At 38.1% G+C, this 16,226-nt stretch overlaps 1 protein-coding gene across 1 annotated transcript in view; it reads left to right on the forward strand.

Annotated features, from left to right (window-relative positions):
* Nucleotides 1-16,226, forward strand: part of EPB41L5 (erythrocyte membrane protein band 4.1 like 5) — a 174,072-nt gene that overhangs the window by 49,923 nt on the left and 107,923 nt on the right. The window contains exons 4-10 of the mRNA XM_030800955.1: nucleotides 6,767-6,809; nucleotides 8,005-8,083; nucleotides 9,381-9,425; nucleotides 9,606-9,658; nucleotides 10,859-10,979; nucleotides 11,117-11,204; nucleotides 12,691-12,779. Coding sequence (XP_030656815.1) covers nucleotides 6,767-6,809; nucleotides 8,005-8,083; nucleotides 9,381-9,425; nucleotides 9,606-9,658; nucleotides 10,859-10,979; nucleotides 11,117-11,204; nucleotides 12,691-12,779 — 518 coding nt within the window. The remainder of the gene's footprint in view (nucleotides 1-6,766; nucleotides 6,810-8,004; nucleotides 8,084-9,380; nucleotides 9,426-9,605; nucleotides 9,659-10,858; nucleotides 10,980-11,116; nucleotides 11,205-12,690; nucleotides 12,780-16,226) is intronic.

Here is a 16,226-nt window from a genome sequence, read left to right on the forward strand (position 1 = left end):
AATATAAGTAATTTTTCAAATTCTTAAGTATTTGCCTTCATTATTTTTCGTGGATATATGGTGCTCTATTATATTAAAATACTTTAACCAGTTTACTCTTGTTAGATACATAGGTTGTCCTAATTGTCTGTGATGTAATTTCTTGTAGGTAAATCTACACACATCCATAATGGTTTCTAGGTATAGAATTGCTGGGTTGAAGACACATATTTTTGAGACATTATCTGCTGTCTAGTCAAATTGCGTCCTTGGAAGGGTGGTGCTCATTTGCACTCACTATGGTGGATGAGAGGCTACATGAAATAGTGCCCAGGTGACCAGCCATGGAAGATAGGACAACTTCCAGTTCCTTGGTTTTGGGGAGAAAATCTGGGGCATGAAAACTAGTTTTTTCTCTTACTCAGTATATGATTTGCATCAGGCTGTAGTAGGTATTTGTGTCAGTTAAGTCTGGAATATTTGGATATTGGATTTCTGGGCTGGACAGTGATGGATGAACTGTTTACTGCTGTAGGTTGAAGTATTTTCTACTGAAAGAAAATTGAATTGTTTTTTGCCTACTGGCAGGCCTGGTGTTCTGTTAATGGAAGGATGCAGACTGGAGCTGTTCCTATTTGGCCATCTTGCCAAACAACATTGAAAGATTAAAGATTGCTAGATTGAAATAGGCTTAAAAGTAGATGTCCAACTGAATTTATTAAAAGATAAGAGTTGGCACAGTAGCCCACGCACTTGAAATCTCAAGAAAATATTGCATAGCATTTAAAAAATATTTGCTGAACATTTTATTTAAACATGGAAAGGTATTTTGCTGCCACACTGATAGTTCAGTGAATTGCACTTTTGGATCTTGGAGAATGGAGAGAAGCAGCTAGGCAAATAATTGGCAAGAAAAGTAAACAGTTACAATGCAGCTTTGTTTACCCACTCTGCCTATCTGCGTTTCTGAAATTGGATTCCTTGGCTCTGTGAACTAGTTAGCTTTCCTTTAGAGTGCTTGGAATTGAAAGCATGCCAGAGAGAACACAGTCACGTACTATATCTTAGTTGGATGTGTGTGTCCTGTCACTGTTAGGACTTGGTGGCATAAAGGAATTAATAATGAGAAGTGAGCTGGGAATGGTTTATCAGTGGAAATATCTGGAATAGGTTTTTAGGTCTATTTGTGTCATGGACATTTCGAAGTCTCATAGTCACAATGTTAACATTTTTTATTTGTGGAACAAAGACTTCTTTATTTAATAGATAGAACCTTGATTATGAGAAAGATCTAATTTTACTCTGAAGGTTCTTTTAAACAGTACTACCTCTGAAGAGCATCTGTTTTGTAAAATTTGGGGGACATTGTTTCACCTAATTTTTGGTTATAATCTGCTAATAAATTTTACATTTTATTATAATAATGAATCAGGCACCAGAATATGGGGATACTTTTTCTCTAATTTTAACAGTTTTGCAAGAGTCATTTATTTGGGAATAGTGAGGGAAATAAGGGTAAAACTTAGAATGTCAGCCTTGTTACTGAGGGAGCAGAGGAAGTGTTTTAAGAAGTCACATGATGGCTGGCAAGATGGTCGAATAGGAACAGCTCCGGTCTGCAGCTCCCAGTGAGATCAACATAGAAGGCAGGTGATTTCTGCATTTCCAATTGAGGTACCCAGCTCATCTCATTGGGGCTGGTTAGACGGTGGGTGCAGCTCATGGAAGGCCAGCCGAAGCAGAGTGGGGCATCACCTCATCCGGGAAGCGCAAGGGGTCGGGGAACTCTCTCCCCTAGCCAAGAGAAGCCATGAGGGACTGTGCTGTGAGGAACGGCACATTCCGGCCCAGATACTACGCTTTTCCCATGGTCTTAGCCACCTGCAGACCAGGAGATTCCCTCAGGTGCCTATGCCACAAGGGCCTTGGGTTTCATGCACAAAACTGGGTGGCCGTTTGGGCAGACAATGAGCTGGCTGCAGGAAGCCAGGGAGCCAAGTGGTCTAGCTCAGTGGATCTCACTCCCATGGAGCCCAGCAAGCTAAGATCCACTGGCTTGAAATTCTTGCTGCCAGCACAGCAGTCTGAAGCCGACCTGGGACGCCCAAGCTTGGTGAGGGGAGGGGCGTCTGCCGTTACTGAGGCTTGAGCAGGCGGTTTTCCCCTCACAGTATAAACAAAGCCGCCAGGAAGTTCGGACTGGGTGGAGCCCATATCATAATGACAGGATCAAATTCACACATATAATATTAACCTTAAATGTAAACGGGCTAAATGTCCCAATTAAAAGACACAGACTGGCAAGTTGGATAAAAAGTCAAGACCCCTTGGTGTGCTGTATTTAGGAGACCCATCTCATGGACAAGACACACTCAGGCTCAAAATAAAGGGATGGAGGAATAATTTACCAAGCAATTAGAAAGTTAAAAACAAAGCAGGGGTTGGCCAGGCACAGTGGCTCACACTTGTAATCCCAGCACATTGGGAGGCCAAGGTGGGTGGTTCACCAGAGGTTGGGAGTTCGAGACCAGCCTGACCAACATGGAGTAACCCCGTCTCTACTAAAAATTCAAAAATTAGCCGGGTGAGGTTGCGCATGCCTGTAATCCCAGCTACTTGGGAGGATGAGGCAAGAAAATCTCTTGAACCCAGGAGACAGAGATTGAGGTGAGCTGAGATCATGCCATTGCACTCCAGCCTGGGCAACAAGAGTGAAGCTCTGTCTCAAAAAAAAAAAATGCAGGGGTGGCAATCCTAGGCTCTGATAAAACAGACTTTAAACCAACAAAGATAAAAAAAGACAAAGAAGGGCATGGTAAAGGGATCAACGCAACAAGAAGAGCTAACCTAAATATATATGCACCCAAAGTAGGAGCACCCAGATTCATAAAGCAAGTTCTTAAAGACCTACAAAGAGACTTAGACTCCCACACATTAATAGTGGGATACTTTAACACCCCACTGTCAATATTAGAAAGATCAATGAGACAGAAAATTAGCAAGGATATTTAGGACTTGAACTCAGCTCTGGACCAAGCAGACCTAATAGACATCTACAGAACTCTCCACCCCAGATCAACAGAATATACATTCTCCTCATCACTACATCGCACTTTAAAATTGACCACATAATTGGAAGTAAAACACTCCTCAGCAAATGCAAAAGAACAGAAATCATAACAAACAGTCTCTCAGACCACAGTGCAATCAAATTAGAACTCAGGATTAAAAAACTCACTCAGAACTGCACAACTACATGGGAACTGAACAACCTGGTCTTGAATGACTACGGGGTAAATAATGAAATTAAGGCAGAAATAAATAAGTTCTTTGAAACCAATGAGATCAAAGACAATATACCAGAATCTCTGGGACACAGCTAAAGCAGTGTTTAGAGGGAAATTTATAGCACTAAATGCCCACAGGAGAAAGCAGGAAAGATCTAAAATCGACACCCTAACATCACGATTAAAAGAACTAGAGAAGCAAGAGCAATCAAATTCAAAAGCTAGCCGAAGACAAGAAATAACTAAGAACAGAGCAGAACTGAAGGAGATAGAAACACGAAAAACCCTTCAAAAAATCAATGAATCCAGGAGCTGATTTTTTGTAAAGAGCTCCTGAAGGAAGCTCTATTTTAACAAAATACATAGACCACTAGCCAGACTAATAAAGAAAGAAAGAGAGAAGAATCAAATAGACACAATAAAAAATGATAAAATGGATATCACCACTGACCCCACAGAAATACAAACTACCATCAGAAAATATTGTAAACACCTCTACACAAATAAACTAGAAAATTTAGAAGAAATGGATAAATTCCTGGCTACATATACCCTCCCAAGACTAAACCAGGAAGAAGTCAAATCGTTGAATAGACCAACAACAAATTCTGAAATTGAGGCAGTAATTAATAGCCTACCAATGAAAAAAAGCCCAGGACCAGACGGATTCACAGCCAAATTCTACCAGAGGTACAAAGAGGAGCTGGTACCATTCCTTCTGAAACTATTACAAACAATAGGAAAAGAGGGACTCCTCCCTAACTCATTTTATGAGGCCAGCATCATCCTGATACCAAAACCTGGCAGAGACACAACAACAAAAGAAAATTTCAGGCCACCGTCCCTGATGAGCATCAGTGCGAAAATCCTTAATAAAATACCGGCAAACCCAATCCAGCAGCACATCAGAAAGCTCATCCACCATGATCAAGTCAGCTTCATCCCTGGGTTGCAAGGCTGGTTCAACATACGCAAATCAATAAACGTAATCCATCACATAAACAGAACCAAAGACAAAAACCACATGACTATCTCAATAGATGCAGAAAAGGCCTTTGATAAAATTCAACAGCCCTTCATGCTAAAAACTCTCAATAAACTAGGTATTGATAGAAAGTATCTCAAAATAATAAGAGCTATTTATGACAAACCCACAGCCAATATCATACTGAACGGGCAAAAGCTGGAAGCGTTCCCTTTGAAAACTGGCACAAAACAAGGATGCCCTCTCTCACCACTCCTATTCAACACAATATTGAGAGTTCTGGCCAGGGCAATCAGGCAAGAGAAAGAAATAAAGCGTATTCAGATGGGAAGAGAGGAAGTCAAATTGCCTCTGTTTGCAGATGATATGATTGTATATTTAGAAAACCCCATCATCTCAGCCCCAAATCTCCTTAAGCTGCTAAGTAACTTCAGCAAAGTCTCAGGATACAAAATCAATGTGCAAAAATCACAAGCATTCCTATACACCAATAATAGCCAAATCATGAGTGAACTCCCATTCACAGTTGCTACAAAGAGAATAAAATACCTGGGAATACAACTCACAAGGGATGTGGAGGACCTCTTGAAGGAGAACTACAAACCACAGCTCAAAGAAATAAGAGAGGACACAAACAAATGGAAAAACATTCCATGCTCATGGATAGGAAGAATCAATATCATGAAAATGGCCATACTGCTCAAAGTAATTTATAGATTCAGTGGTATCCCCATCAACCTACCATTGACTTTCTTCACAGAATTAGAAATAAAACTAATTTAAATTTCATATGGAACCAAAAAAGAGCCCACATAGACAAGACATTCCTAAGCAAAAAGAACAAAGCTGGAGGCGTCACGCTACCTGACTTCAAACTATACTACAAGGCTGTAGTAACCAAAACAACATGGTGCTGCTACCAAAATAGATATACAGACCTATGGAACAGAACAGAGGCCTCAGAATTAACAACACACATCCACAACCATCTTATCTTTGACAAACCTGACAAAAACAAGCAATAGGGAAAGGATTCCCTATTTAATAAATGGTGTTGGGAAAACTGGCTAGCCATATGCAGAAAACTGAACCTGGACCCTTCCTTACACCTTATACAGAAATTAACTCAAGATGGATTAAAGACTTAAACGTAAAACCTAAAACCATAAAAACCCTAGAAGAAAACTTAGGCAATACCATGCAGGACATAGGCATGGGCAAAAACTTCAAACTAAAACACCAAAAGCAATGGCCACAAAAGCCAGAATTGACAAATGGGATCTAATTAAACTAAAGAGCTTCTGCACAGTAAAAGAAACTATCATCAGAGTGAACAGGCAATGTACAGAATGTACAATATACAGAAAATTTTTGCAATCTATCCATCTGGCAAAGGGCTAATACCCAGAATGTATAAGAAACTTAAACAAATTTTCCAGAAAAAAACAACGCCATCAAAAAGTGGGTGAAGGATATGAACAGACACTTCTCAAAAGAAGACATTTATGTGGCCAGCAAACACATGAAAAAAAGCTCATCATCACTGATTATTAGAGAAATGCAAATCAAAACCACGAGATACCATCTCACACCAGTTAGAATGGCCATCATTAAAAAGTCAGGAAACAACAGGTGCTGGAGAGGATGTGGAGAAATAGGAATGCTTTTTTTGGTGGGAGTGTAAATTAGTTCAACCATTGTGGAAGACAGTGTGGTGATTCCTCAAAGATCTAGAACCAGAAATATCATTTGACCCAGCAATCCTATTACTGCATATATACCTGAAGGATTATAAATCATTCTACTATAAAGACACATGCACACGTATGTTTATTGCAGCACTGTTCACAATAGCAAAGACTGGGAACCAACCCAAATGCCCATCAATGATAGACTGGATAAGGAAAATGTGGCACATATACACCATGGAATACTATGTGGCCATAAAAAAGGATGAGTTCATGTCCTTTGCAGGGACATAGATGAAGCTGGAAACCATCATTTTCAGCAAACTAACACAGTAACAGAAAACCAAACACCGCATGTTCTCACTCATAAGTGGGAGTCGAACAATGATAACATTGACACAAGGAGGGGAACATCACATACTGGCGCCTTTTGGAAGGGTGAGGACTAGGGGAGGGATACCATTAGGAGAAATATCTAATGTAGATGATATGTTGATGGGTACAGCAAACCACCATGGCATGTGTATACTTATGTAATGAACCTGCACGTTCTGCACATGTATCCCAGAACTTAAAGTATTAAAAAAAAAAAAAAAAAAGTCATCTGTCAGGTCTTAGGTCGTTTTTGTTCACGTGTGTCATAAGCTTGCTATGGATATTGGCTAGATACTCTTCCTTCTCACCTCTTTTCTCATTCACTTTGGTTTTTCTCTTATGAAGTATTTCCTTGCGGTTATCAGTGTGGGCACAATGAAAAGTAACTTTTAGTAATTCAAATTTTAAAGTTCTGTCATCTGCTTAACTAAATTTTTGTTTTTGTTTTTCAGCATTGGTTGGATGGTACAAAAAGCATCAAAAAGCAAGTAAAAAGTAAGTGCAGAAAAAATTATTTGTGGGGGTAAAGGAAATAGAATATATTAGAAATTCTGATTTCTAATAGGACGTAAGAAATCATGTTTCAGATGAGTTTTTTAGCATTTCCATTTTCTAGAAATCATTTTATTCTGATACACTGAGCTACTCCCCAAGTCATATAGGCTTGATACTAATCTAGATTAAACTGCATTGGGGCTTAACTTTCCAGGAGAAAACCTTGCAGCTTGCAAATGGGATTGACTTTCCCCGAAATACTTAACGGTTATTTGCTAATTATTTGTGTTGGAATTTTCCTGTTTGGCATCTGCCCTAATATTGAAAGTATTTTGAGACTTTGTGATAATATTTTAAAATTAAGAAAAATGAAACAATTCACATGAAATGTTAGTGTCATTCAGAGAGAGAATACCATTGTTTATTCATTATCCAACTTGACTTTTTATCAGACTTACTAGGGCACCTCAACTCTTGTCTCAAAATAATGAGACCACTGAAATTATAGAAGTTAGTGAACTTGCTGAAGTGTATTTGTGTGGGAAGATTCACCATGAGCAGCCAATAACAAACGGTGGCTCAAGCCTGTAATCCCACGGTGGCTTAAGCCTGTAATCCCAGCACTTTGGGAGGCTGAGGCGGGCGGATCACGAGGTCAGGAGATCGAGACTACGGTGAAACCCCATCTCTACTAAAAATACAAAAAAAAAAAATAGCCGGGCATGGTGGCGGGCTCCTGTAGTCCCAGCTACTCAGAGAGGCTGAGGCAGGAGAATGGCGTGAACCCGGGAGGCGGAGCTTGCAGTGAGCCGAGATCGCGCCACTGCACTCCAGCCTGGGCGACAGAGCAAGACTCCGTCTAAAAAAAAAAAAAAAATAGGCATTCTTCAGTGTAGCAGGTTTTCAGGGCTGTTACATTGCACAGTCAAGACTTTTATTTGATGCGTTTGGCTCTGAACTGTTAGAATTAATCTAGAGCTGTCTATTCTTGGGATGAGAGACAATAGTAATATGATGGCTTGGTACATTAAAAAAACAATCTAATTGAAGCCTATGATCTAACCTGCAATAATGCTATAAAAACCTGATCTTTTGTCTCACTTCAGTAGATTTTTGACCAATTTTCTGGCTGAAAAGTATTATTTAAGTAGTTTATTTTATTAAAACCTTTTTTTTTTTTTTTTTTTAATGACAGTTGGTTCACCCTATTGTCTGCATCTTCGAGTTAAGTTTTATTCTTCAGAACCAAATAACCTTCGCGAGGAGCTAACCCGGTAAGAACACTATCTAGAATTGTGCCAGGGGTATTTTGATAGTTTTGAAAGACTGTCTTTATATTGTTTCCAATTTATAGCCAGCTAGTAAAATGGATTCCTGTCCCCTGATAACAAGACCTCAAATAATAGAATTTTATTCTGGGACGTGTTTTTTAAGTGTATGGTTCTTTTCCTTTATCATTTTCAAAATAAAGAGTTGGTTCCTTAGCATCCTCCAAAGGTGACTAGTGAGTTCTTTTTTTTAAGTATCACTTTCAACTCAGGAATGTTAACAGGATTGACATGTTTCAATACATTGCAATATTATATTTATTATTGTTGAGAATAATCTATCTTTGGCCACAGGGAGTTTATTCAAATTGGTGCCCAACTTTCTTTACTCATTGAAATGCCATTAATTAATGAAAAACATCAGATTCTGATTGGTTTGAATAGTTTTGAATAAACCTTATGTTGTATATACTTATTTTAATTTTATCCTTGCTCCTTTGTATTTATTCATGGTCGCTATTATAAATTCATTGCTCCATATACACATACTATTTATTAAATGAAAAAGTTGAGCTTTTGAGTTCCTTTAGAAGAGTTTCCTCTAGAACACCTTGACAATGAGATTGTAGCTATCATCTGCAGTTATATCCATGCCTGTATCCCTTCACATAAGAAGTAGATGTCTCGCTCTGTCATCTAGGCTGGAGTGCAGTGGCATGTTCTCAGTTCACTGCAACCTCTGTTCCCCCAGGTTCAAGCAGTTCTCATGCCTCAGCCTCCCAAATAGCTGGGATTACCGGCATGTGCTCCTACCCCCAGCCAATTTGTGTATTTTAATAGAGACGGGGTTTCACCATGTTGGCCAGGCTGGTCTTGAACTCCTGGCCTCAAGTGATCCACCTGCCTCGCGCTCCCAAAGTGCTGGGATTATAGGTGTGAGCCACTGCGCCGGGACTATAATTAAGAATACTTCTAAGATCTAGTGTTAGATCAGTAGGGTGATTATAGTTTACAATTACGTATTTTACATTTCAGAATAGCTAGAAGAAAATAATTCAAATATTTCTAGCATAAAGAAAAGAAAAATATTTAAGGTGATGGATACCCCACATATACTGACCTGATCCTTACAAATTATATGAATGTATTCAATTATTTCATGTATCCCCAAACTATGTACATCTTTTATACATTAATACAAATAATTTTTAATGAAATAATACTTCTCAAATTAGAAGTATAAGATTTTTTTTCACAGTAGATTGTGCTGTTGGGTTAAATTTGTGCCTTTTATTTTTCTTAGGTATTTATTTGTTCTTCAGTTAAAACAAGATATTCTCAGTGGAAAGTGAGTATTAGTTATTTAAGGATAAATGTACATTTTCATGAGTGGTTGAAAAATTATTTTCAAAGTAAGTTTATAGTTGCGAAAAAGAAATGGTCAACATAAAACATGTATTATTTTCATTTGTCTTAAAATGAAGGTTATAAAATCAACTTGTCTAACAAACTTGTGTTTTGGTCTCAGATTAGACTGTCCCTTTGATACAGCAGTGCAATTGGCAGCTTATAATCTGCAAGGTAAGCAATTCTTATGTTGACTGTTAAGACTCAAGTATAATCCTTTTTTTGTGTGTTTTTAGTTAAAGAAGATTCTAATTATGTGCAACAAAAGAAACAACACTGTTTTTGTATAAACTTGTATCAGTGTCGAACTCTGACTTTCACTTGTTTTAGAACATTATCTTTTTTTCTTCCCTTTCATGTAATTGCTCCCTTTCCACCTAAAGTGTTAAAATGTCATAGTCTACCTGATAAGTCTGTAAATGTTAAGATTGGGACTTCGGCTAACTTTTTCCTTACAAGAAATGCAGTTATATAAGAGTAAATTGTTGCCGAAGCCATATAGCTTAGCAGTCCTTTTGCTCCAAACCCACATTTTGTTCAGAAATAACCACATTTGAGTATATACTGTGCATTGTTCAGATTTTTCCCTGCTGCTTCCTCCCCCCGATTTTTTTTTAGTTCCTTTCAGTTATTTCTTTAGGATTAATAATTTTAAAATTTTGGAAGACAGGGACTATATTTAGATTGGTATATGGGGTCATATTCAGTGTATATCAGTATATTCTTTTGTTTTGTTTTTTTTTGAGACAGGGTCTCACTCTTGTCCCCAGGCTAGAGGGCAGTTGCATGATTGTAGCTCTCTGAAGCCTTGAACTACTGGGCTCAAACGATCTTCCCACCTGAGTAGCTGGGTCTACAGGCCATCATGCCTGGCTAATTTTTGTACTTTTTTTTTTTTTTTAGAGACGAGGTTTTGCTATGTTGCCTAGGCTGTCCTGAAACGATCTTCCACCTCAGCCCCCGAAAGTACTGTGACTATAAGCATGAACCACCACACCCAGCCTTAGTAATATTCTTAATAGATGCCAGTTAATTGTCTTTTAACGATTGCTAAATTTTTTCATTTATTCACTATAAGGTCAGAGGTATTTCTTTATGGAAGTCTAGAAAGCAGTTTTCAAAGGTTAAGCACTGAAGTGTGAATACATTAAGAGAAAGATATGTAATTAAAAATATACTACCAACAATAAATATGAGATATATGTGTATGACTAATATGCTATATTTACTTTTGGAGACTTGTCTGAATATTACGAATTTTTGTAAGAAATTCCTAAGAAAGAATCTTTTTAATCTTAGCAGTTTTCATTAATGAAATGGTTTTTGGAGGATTTAGCAGGAAATACATATAACTTTTGAAACTTATGTTTATAGCTGAACTTGGTGACTATGATCTTGCTGAGCATAGTCCTGAACTTGTCTCTGAGTTCAGATTCGTGCCTATTCAGACTGAAGAGATGGAACTGGCTATTTTTGAGAAATGGAAGGAATACAGGTATCTGGCATTTGACCATACTTTCTTTAAAATCACCACAACAGTTATTTCATATTCATTTTCTTCTGTTTCTATCCTTTGTATAGAATTTATTTTATATTTATTGTTACTTTAAAAATCATTGTTTTAAATTTCAGAGGTCAAACACCAGCACAGGCTGAAACCAATTATCTGAATAAAGCCAAATGGCTAGAAATGTATGGGGTTGATATGCATGTGGTCAAGGTAAGCATTGTGTTGTGATGCTTTTTTAAAAATTTATTCTTTGGAGGTTCACAGTGACTGTGGAATTTTTCAGTAAGAGGGAGGGCATGGAGTTTGCATAAGCTAGCACTGGGTACTTTGGATGTATGGTTAAAAAGTTTGAGATTAAATACCGAATGACTAGAATCTCACAGAAAGGTTCATTATAAGAAAGAAGAGAAGCAACCAACATCCCTAACAAGGTACTTGGTCCTTTTAAGCTGTTATTTTTTTTTTCTTTCTGTATACAATATATGTGGGTTTTTCCCCTCATATTTTATTTTTTTATTTTATTTATTTTTATTATTATTATACTTTAAGTTTTAGGGTACATGTGGACAACGTGCAGGTTTGTTACGTACGTATCCATGTGCCATGTTGGTGTGCTGCACCCATTAACTCGTTGTTTAGCATTAGGTATATCTCCCAGTGCTATCCCTCCCCCCTCCCCCCATCCCACAGCAGTCCCCGGAGTGTGATGTTCCCCTTCCTGTGTCCATGTGTTCTCATTGTTCAATTCCCACCTATGAGTGAGAACATGCGGTGTTTGGTTTTTTTTTTTTTGCTATAAAAAATTGTTTTAAGCTTTCGAGCCATTTGTTATCCTTTTTACTTCCTATTATGTGACTTACACTGAGTAGGCTCTGTTAAAATAATTCAGGAGGCAAAGTTGAAGATTTATAGCTTAAAGACTTTGATAAACTTAAGAACAGCTTTGTAGTGATTTAAGTTATTTCTAGTTTAACTAGTAACATTTTTCCAGAAAGGCGGTTGTATTAGTTCATTCCCGCACTGCTATAAAGACATAAATTTATAAAGAGGTTCAATTGGCTCATGGTTTTGCAGGCTGTACAGGCTTTTGCCTCTCAGGAGGCCTCGGGAAACTTATAATCATGGGGCAACGTGAAGGGCAAACAGGCACATCTTTACATGGCTGGCAGGAGGGAGAGAGAGCAAAGAGGGAGGTGCTGCATACTTTCAGACAACCAGATCTCTTGAGAACTCATTCACTATCATGAGAATAGCAAGGGGGAAGACCGTCTCCATGATTCAGTCACCTCCCACCAGGCCCCTCCTCCAATACTGGGGATTACAATTTGACACAAGATTTGGGTATAGACACAGAGCCAAACCATATCAGCAGTCTTTTCCAAAATACATGATTTAAGTGGTAAGTACAATGTGGGAAGAATGTGGAAACAGCTTTCTTTGTAGTGGGAGTGTAACTACCCACTTTCAATGAAGATACACTTTAAAACTCTAGTGTTTCAATGACTAGAAATAAAAATATATGCATAAATTTTTCTGAGAATGTTATTATGGATACTCTAATTGTTGAAAACATCTCATATATTAGCCTGTATATAATTAATACAATTCAATACAAAAATAAAATTTAAAAGTTGTGTCAATGTGAAACCTGTTTTGTACAAATAAAAGCTAACACATTTTTCTCCCCTTAAATTAGGCTAGAGATGGGAATGACTATAGTTTGGGACTAACACCAACAGGAGTCCTTGTTTTTGAAGGAGATACCAAAATTGGCTTATTTTTTTGGTAAGCAAGAGTTATTGTCAAAGATACTTACTGTTGTTTTGGTTTTTGATGAGTAAATAAAGTTAACACATAAACAAGTTTGGAAATCAAATAGTTTTGAAAAACTTGTCAATGAAAGCAACTGTCTCTTGTCACACTATTACGCATCATTATTCCTACTCTCCAGAGGTAATTATTAAAACTCTTCTAGCGGTATTTCCCATTAGTTTCAAAGTATAGCACAATCTATATCTTGATATAAATATTTATATTTTTATGTGTATCAGATGTTCACATGGGCACTTCCTCCCTCCATGTAGTCATGTCATTGCTTTTAATATTTATTATTCCACAATCCCTTTACTCCCTATTGTGTAAGAGGAAGATACTAATATTTTTATCCCTTCTCTAAACTGTGCTCCTTATACTGTTCCAGCTTTTATTGTTCATACTTTTAAATTACATTTATGTTTTACTTTTACATCAAGGATAGATTTTACTTGGATTTCTTGGCCATAACTGAGTCCATCAGATTTTGTCTGGTATTCTAAAAGCTGACAATCAGGGTAGTGTTTACAATAAGATGTCTCTATCAGAGTAGTACAGAGCTTAGGTGTTTACTTTTGTACACTAGACAGGGACTGTTAGCACAAAGACCTCTGGCATCAAACTCAAATTCTGACACATCCAGTTACTTTAAACATAGCCTGCTATGTATAGTTTTAGCCATTTCTGCTTTATATATCCCATGAAACTGTACCCTAACATCTACTGGCCATAGATAAGGCAAGCTCTGTAGATTAAAGGACCCCAAAACCACTGCTGCCTTTCTGAGTTCTCTGACTCAGATCCCTCACACTTAACTGCTGAATGCCGTCCCCTAGGCTCTTAAGCCCCCTCTCAGATTCCCCTCTTTACTGAGAGTTTCCTTGCCCTCCTCCCCATCTGGTGGTAGCCTTGCAGCTGCTGTCTCTGGAAGGTCACCTGCTATGAAGGACCACCCTTATCAGGCAACCCTTTCCAAACACTGCTCAATAAAGCCTGTTATGCAGTACATTTTCTTGATCAGCTCTGAAGTCCTGGAACTCACAACTGGTATCACATTTCCTTTCTTTTTAGCTTTTTGTTTTTGTTCTAGCGTTCTTGGCTTCCCCATCTTACATACCCCACACATCCCTTTAAATTACCTGCCTTTTCTTCTCCTCAAGCTTTTTTAAGTTATCAAGGGTTACATTAAATAGTTCTTCTGTTCCCTGTGGAACTGTTTGTTGCACAGGTTACTTTCCAGCTTTTATCTTGAGACTTCCCTTTCCCGTGTTCTCAGCTAGAGTCCTGAATGGTCCTCCCATGGTTTCCTTTTTCTTTGTCCTCCCTGCCCCCGCCAACTGCCTAAGTAAAGAAAGTAACTGCCTAAGAAAAGTAATTTGTTTGAATGCTTAAATGCCTTAAAATGATCTTTTTGTCTTTTATTCTTTCTTGGTAACTAGGCCAAGGATAGAATTGTAGGTTGAAAATTATTTCCCTCAAAAAATTGAAGGTAGTGTTTTTTTTTTTTTATTCTTTAAGTTCTAGGGTACATGTGCAAAGCATGCAGGTTTGTTACATATGTATACATGTGCCAAGTTGGTGTGCTGCACCCATTAACTCGTCATTTACATTAGGTATATCTCCTAATGCTGTCCCTCCCCCCCTGCCCCCACCCCACGACAGGCCCCAGTGTGTGATGTTCTGCTTCCTGTGTCCAAGTGTTCTCATTGTTCAGTTCCCACCTATGAATGAGAACATGTGGTGTTTGGTTTTCTATCCTTGTGATAGTTCACTGAGAATGATGGTTTCCAGCATCATCCATGTCCCTACAAAGGATATGAACTCATCCTTTTTTATGGCTGCATAGTATTCCATGGTGTATATGTGCCACATTTTCTTAATCCAGTCTGTCATTGATGGACATTTGGGTTGGTTCCAAGTCTTTGCTATTGTGAATAGTGCCGCAGTAAACATATGTGTGCATGTGTCTTTATAGCAGCATGATTTATAATCCTTTGGGTATATACCCAGTAATGGGTTGGCTGGGTCAAATGGTATTTCTAGTTCTAGATCCTTGAGGAATCGCCACACTGTCTTCCATAATGATTGCACTAGTTTACAGTCCCACCAACAGTGTAAAAGTGTTCCTATTTCTCCACATCCTCTCCAGCACCTGTTGTTTCCTGACTTTTTAATGATGGCCATTCTAACTGGTGTGAGATGTATCTCATTATGGTTTTGATTTGCATTTCTCTGATGGCCAGTGATGATCAGCATTTTTTCATGTGTCTGTTGGCTGCATAAATGTCTTCTTTTGAGAAGTGTCTGTTCATATCCTACGCCCACTTTTTGATGGGGTTGTTTGTTTTTTTTTCTTGTAAATTTGTTTGAGTTCTTTGTAGATTCTGGATATTAGCCCTTTGTCAGATGAGTAGATTGCAAAAATTTTCTCCCATTCTGTAGGTTGCCTGTTCACTCTGACGGTAGTTTCTTTTGCTGTGCAGAAGCTCTTTAGTTTAATTAGGTCCCATTTGTCAATTTTGGCTTTTGTTTCCATTGCTTTTGGTGTTTTAGACATGAAGTCTTTGCCCATGCCTATGTCCTGAATGGTATAGCCTAGGTTTTCTTCTAGGGTTTTTATGGTTTTAGGTCTAACATGTAAATCTTTAATCCATCTTGAATTAATTTTTGTATAAGGTGTAAGGAAGGGATCCAGTTTCAGCTTTCTACATAGGGCTAGCCAGTTTTCCCAGCACCATTTATTAAATAGGGAATCCTTTCCCCATTTCTTGTTTTCGTCAGGTTTGTCAAAGATCAGATGGTTGTAGATACGTGGTATTATTTCTGAAGGCTCTGTTCTGTTCCATTGGTCTATATCTCTGTTTTGATACCATTACCATGCTGTTTTGGTTACTGTAGCCTTGTAGTATAGTTTGAAGTCAGGTAGTGTGATGCCTCCAGCTTTGTTCTTTTGGCTTAGGATTGTCTTGGCTATATGGGCTCTTTTTTGGTTCCATATGAACTTTAAAGTAGTTTTTTCCAATTCTGTGAAGAAAGTCATTGGTAGCTTGATGGGGATGGCATTGAAACTATAAATTACCTTGGGCAGTATGGCCATTTTCACGGTACTGATTCTTCCTATCCATGAGCATGGAATGTTCCTCCATTTGTTTGTGTCCTCTTTTATTTTGTTGAGCAGTGGTTTTAGTTCTCCTTGAAGAGGTCCTTCACATCCCTTGTAAGTTGGATTCCTAGGTATTTTATTCTCTTTGAAGCAATTGTGAATGGGAGTTCTCTCATGATTTGCCTCTCTGTTTGTCTGTGATTGGTGTATAAGAATGCTTGTGATTTTTGCACATTGATTTTGTATCCTGAGACTTTGCTGAGGTTGCTTATCAGCTTAAGGAGATTTTGGGCTGAGATGATGGGGTTTTCTGAATA

The sequence above is a fragment of the Nomascus leucogenys genome, chromosome 20, assembly GCF_006542625.1.
Source record: "Nomascus leucogenys isolate Asia chromosome 20, Asia_NLE_v1, whole genome shotgun sequence".
Classification (NCBI taxonomy): Eukaryota; Metazoa; Chordata; class Mammalia; order Primates; family Hylobatidae; genus Nomascus; species Nomascus leucogenys.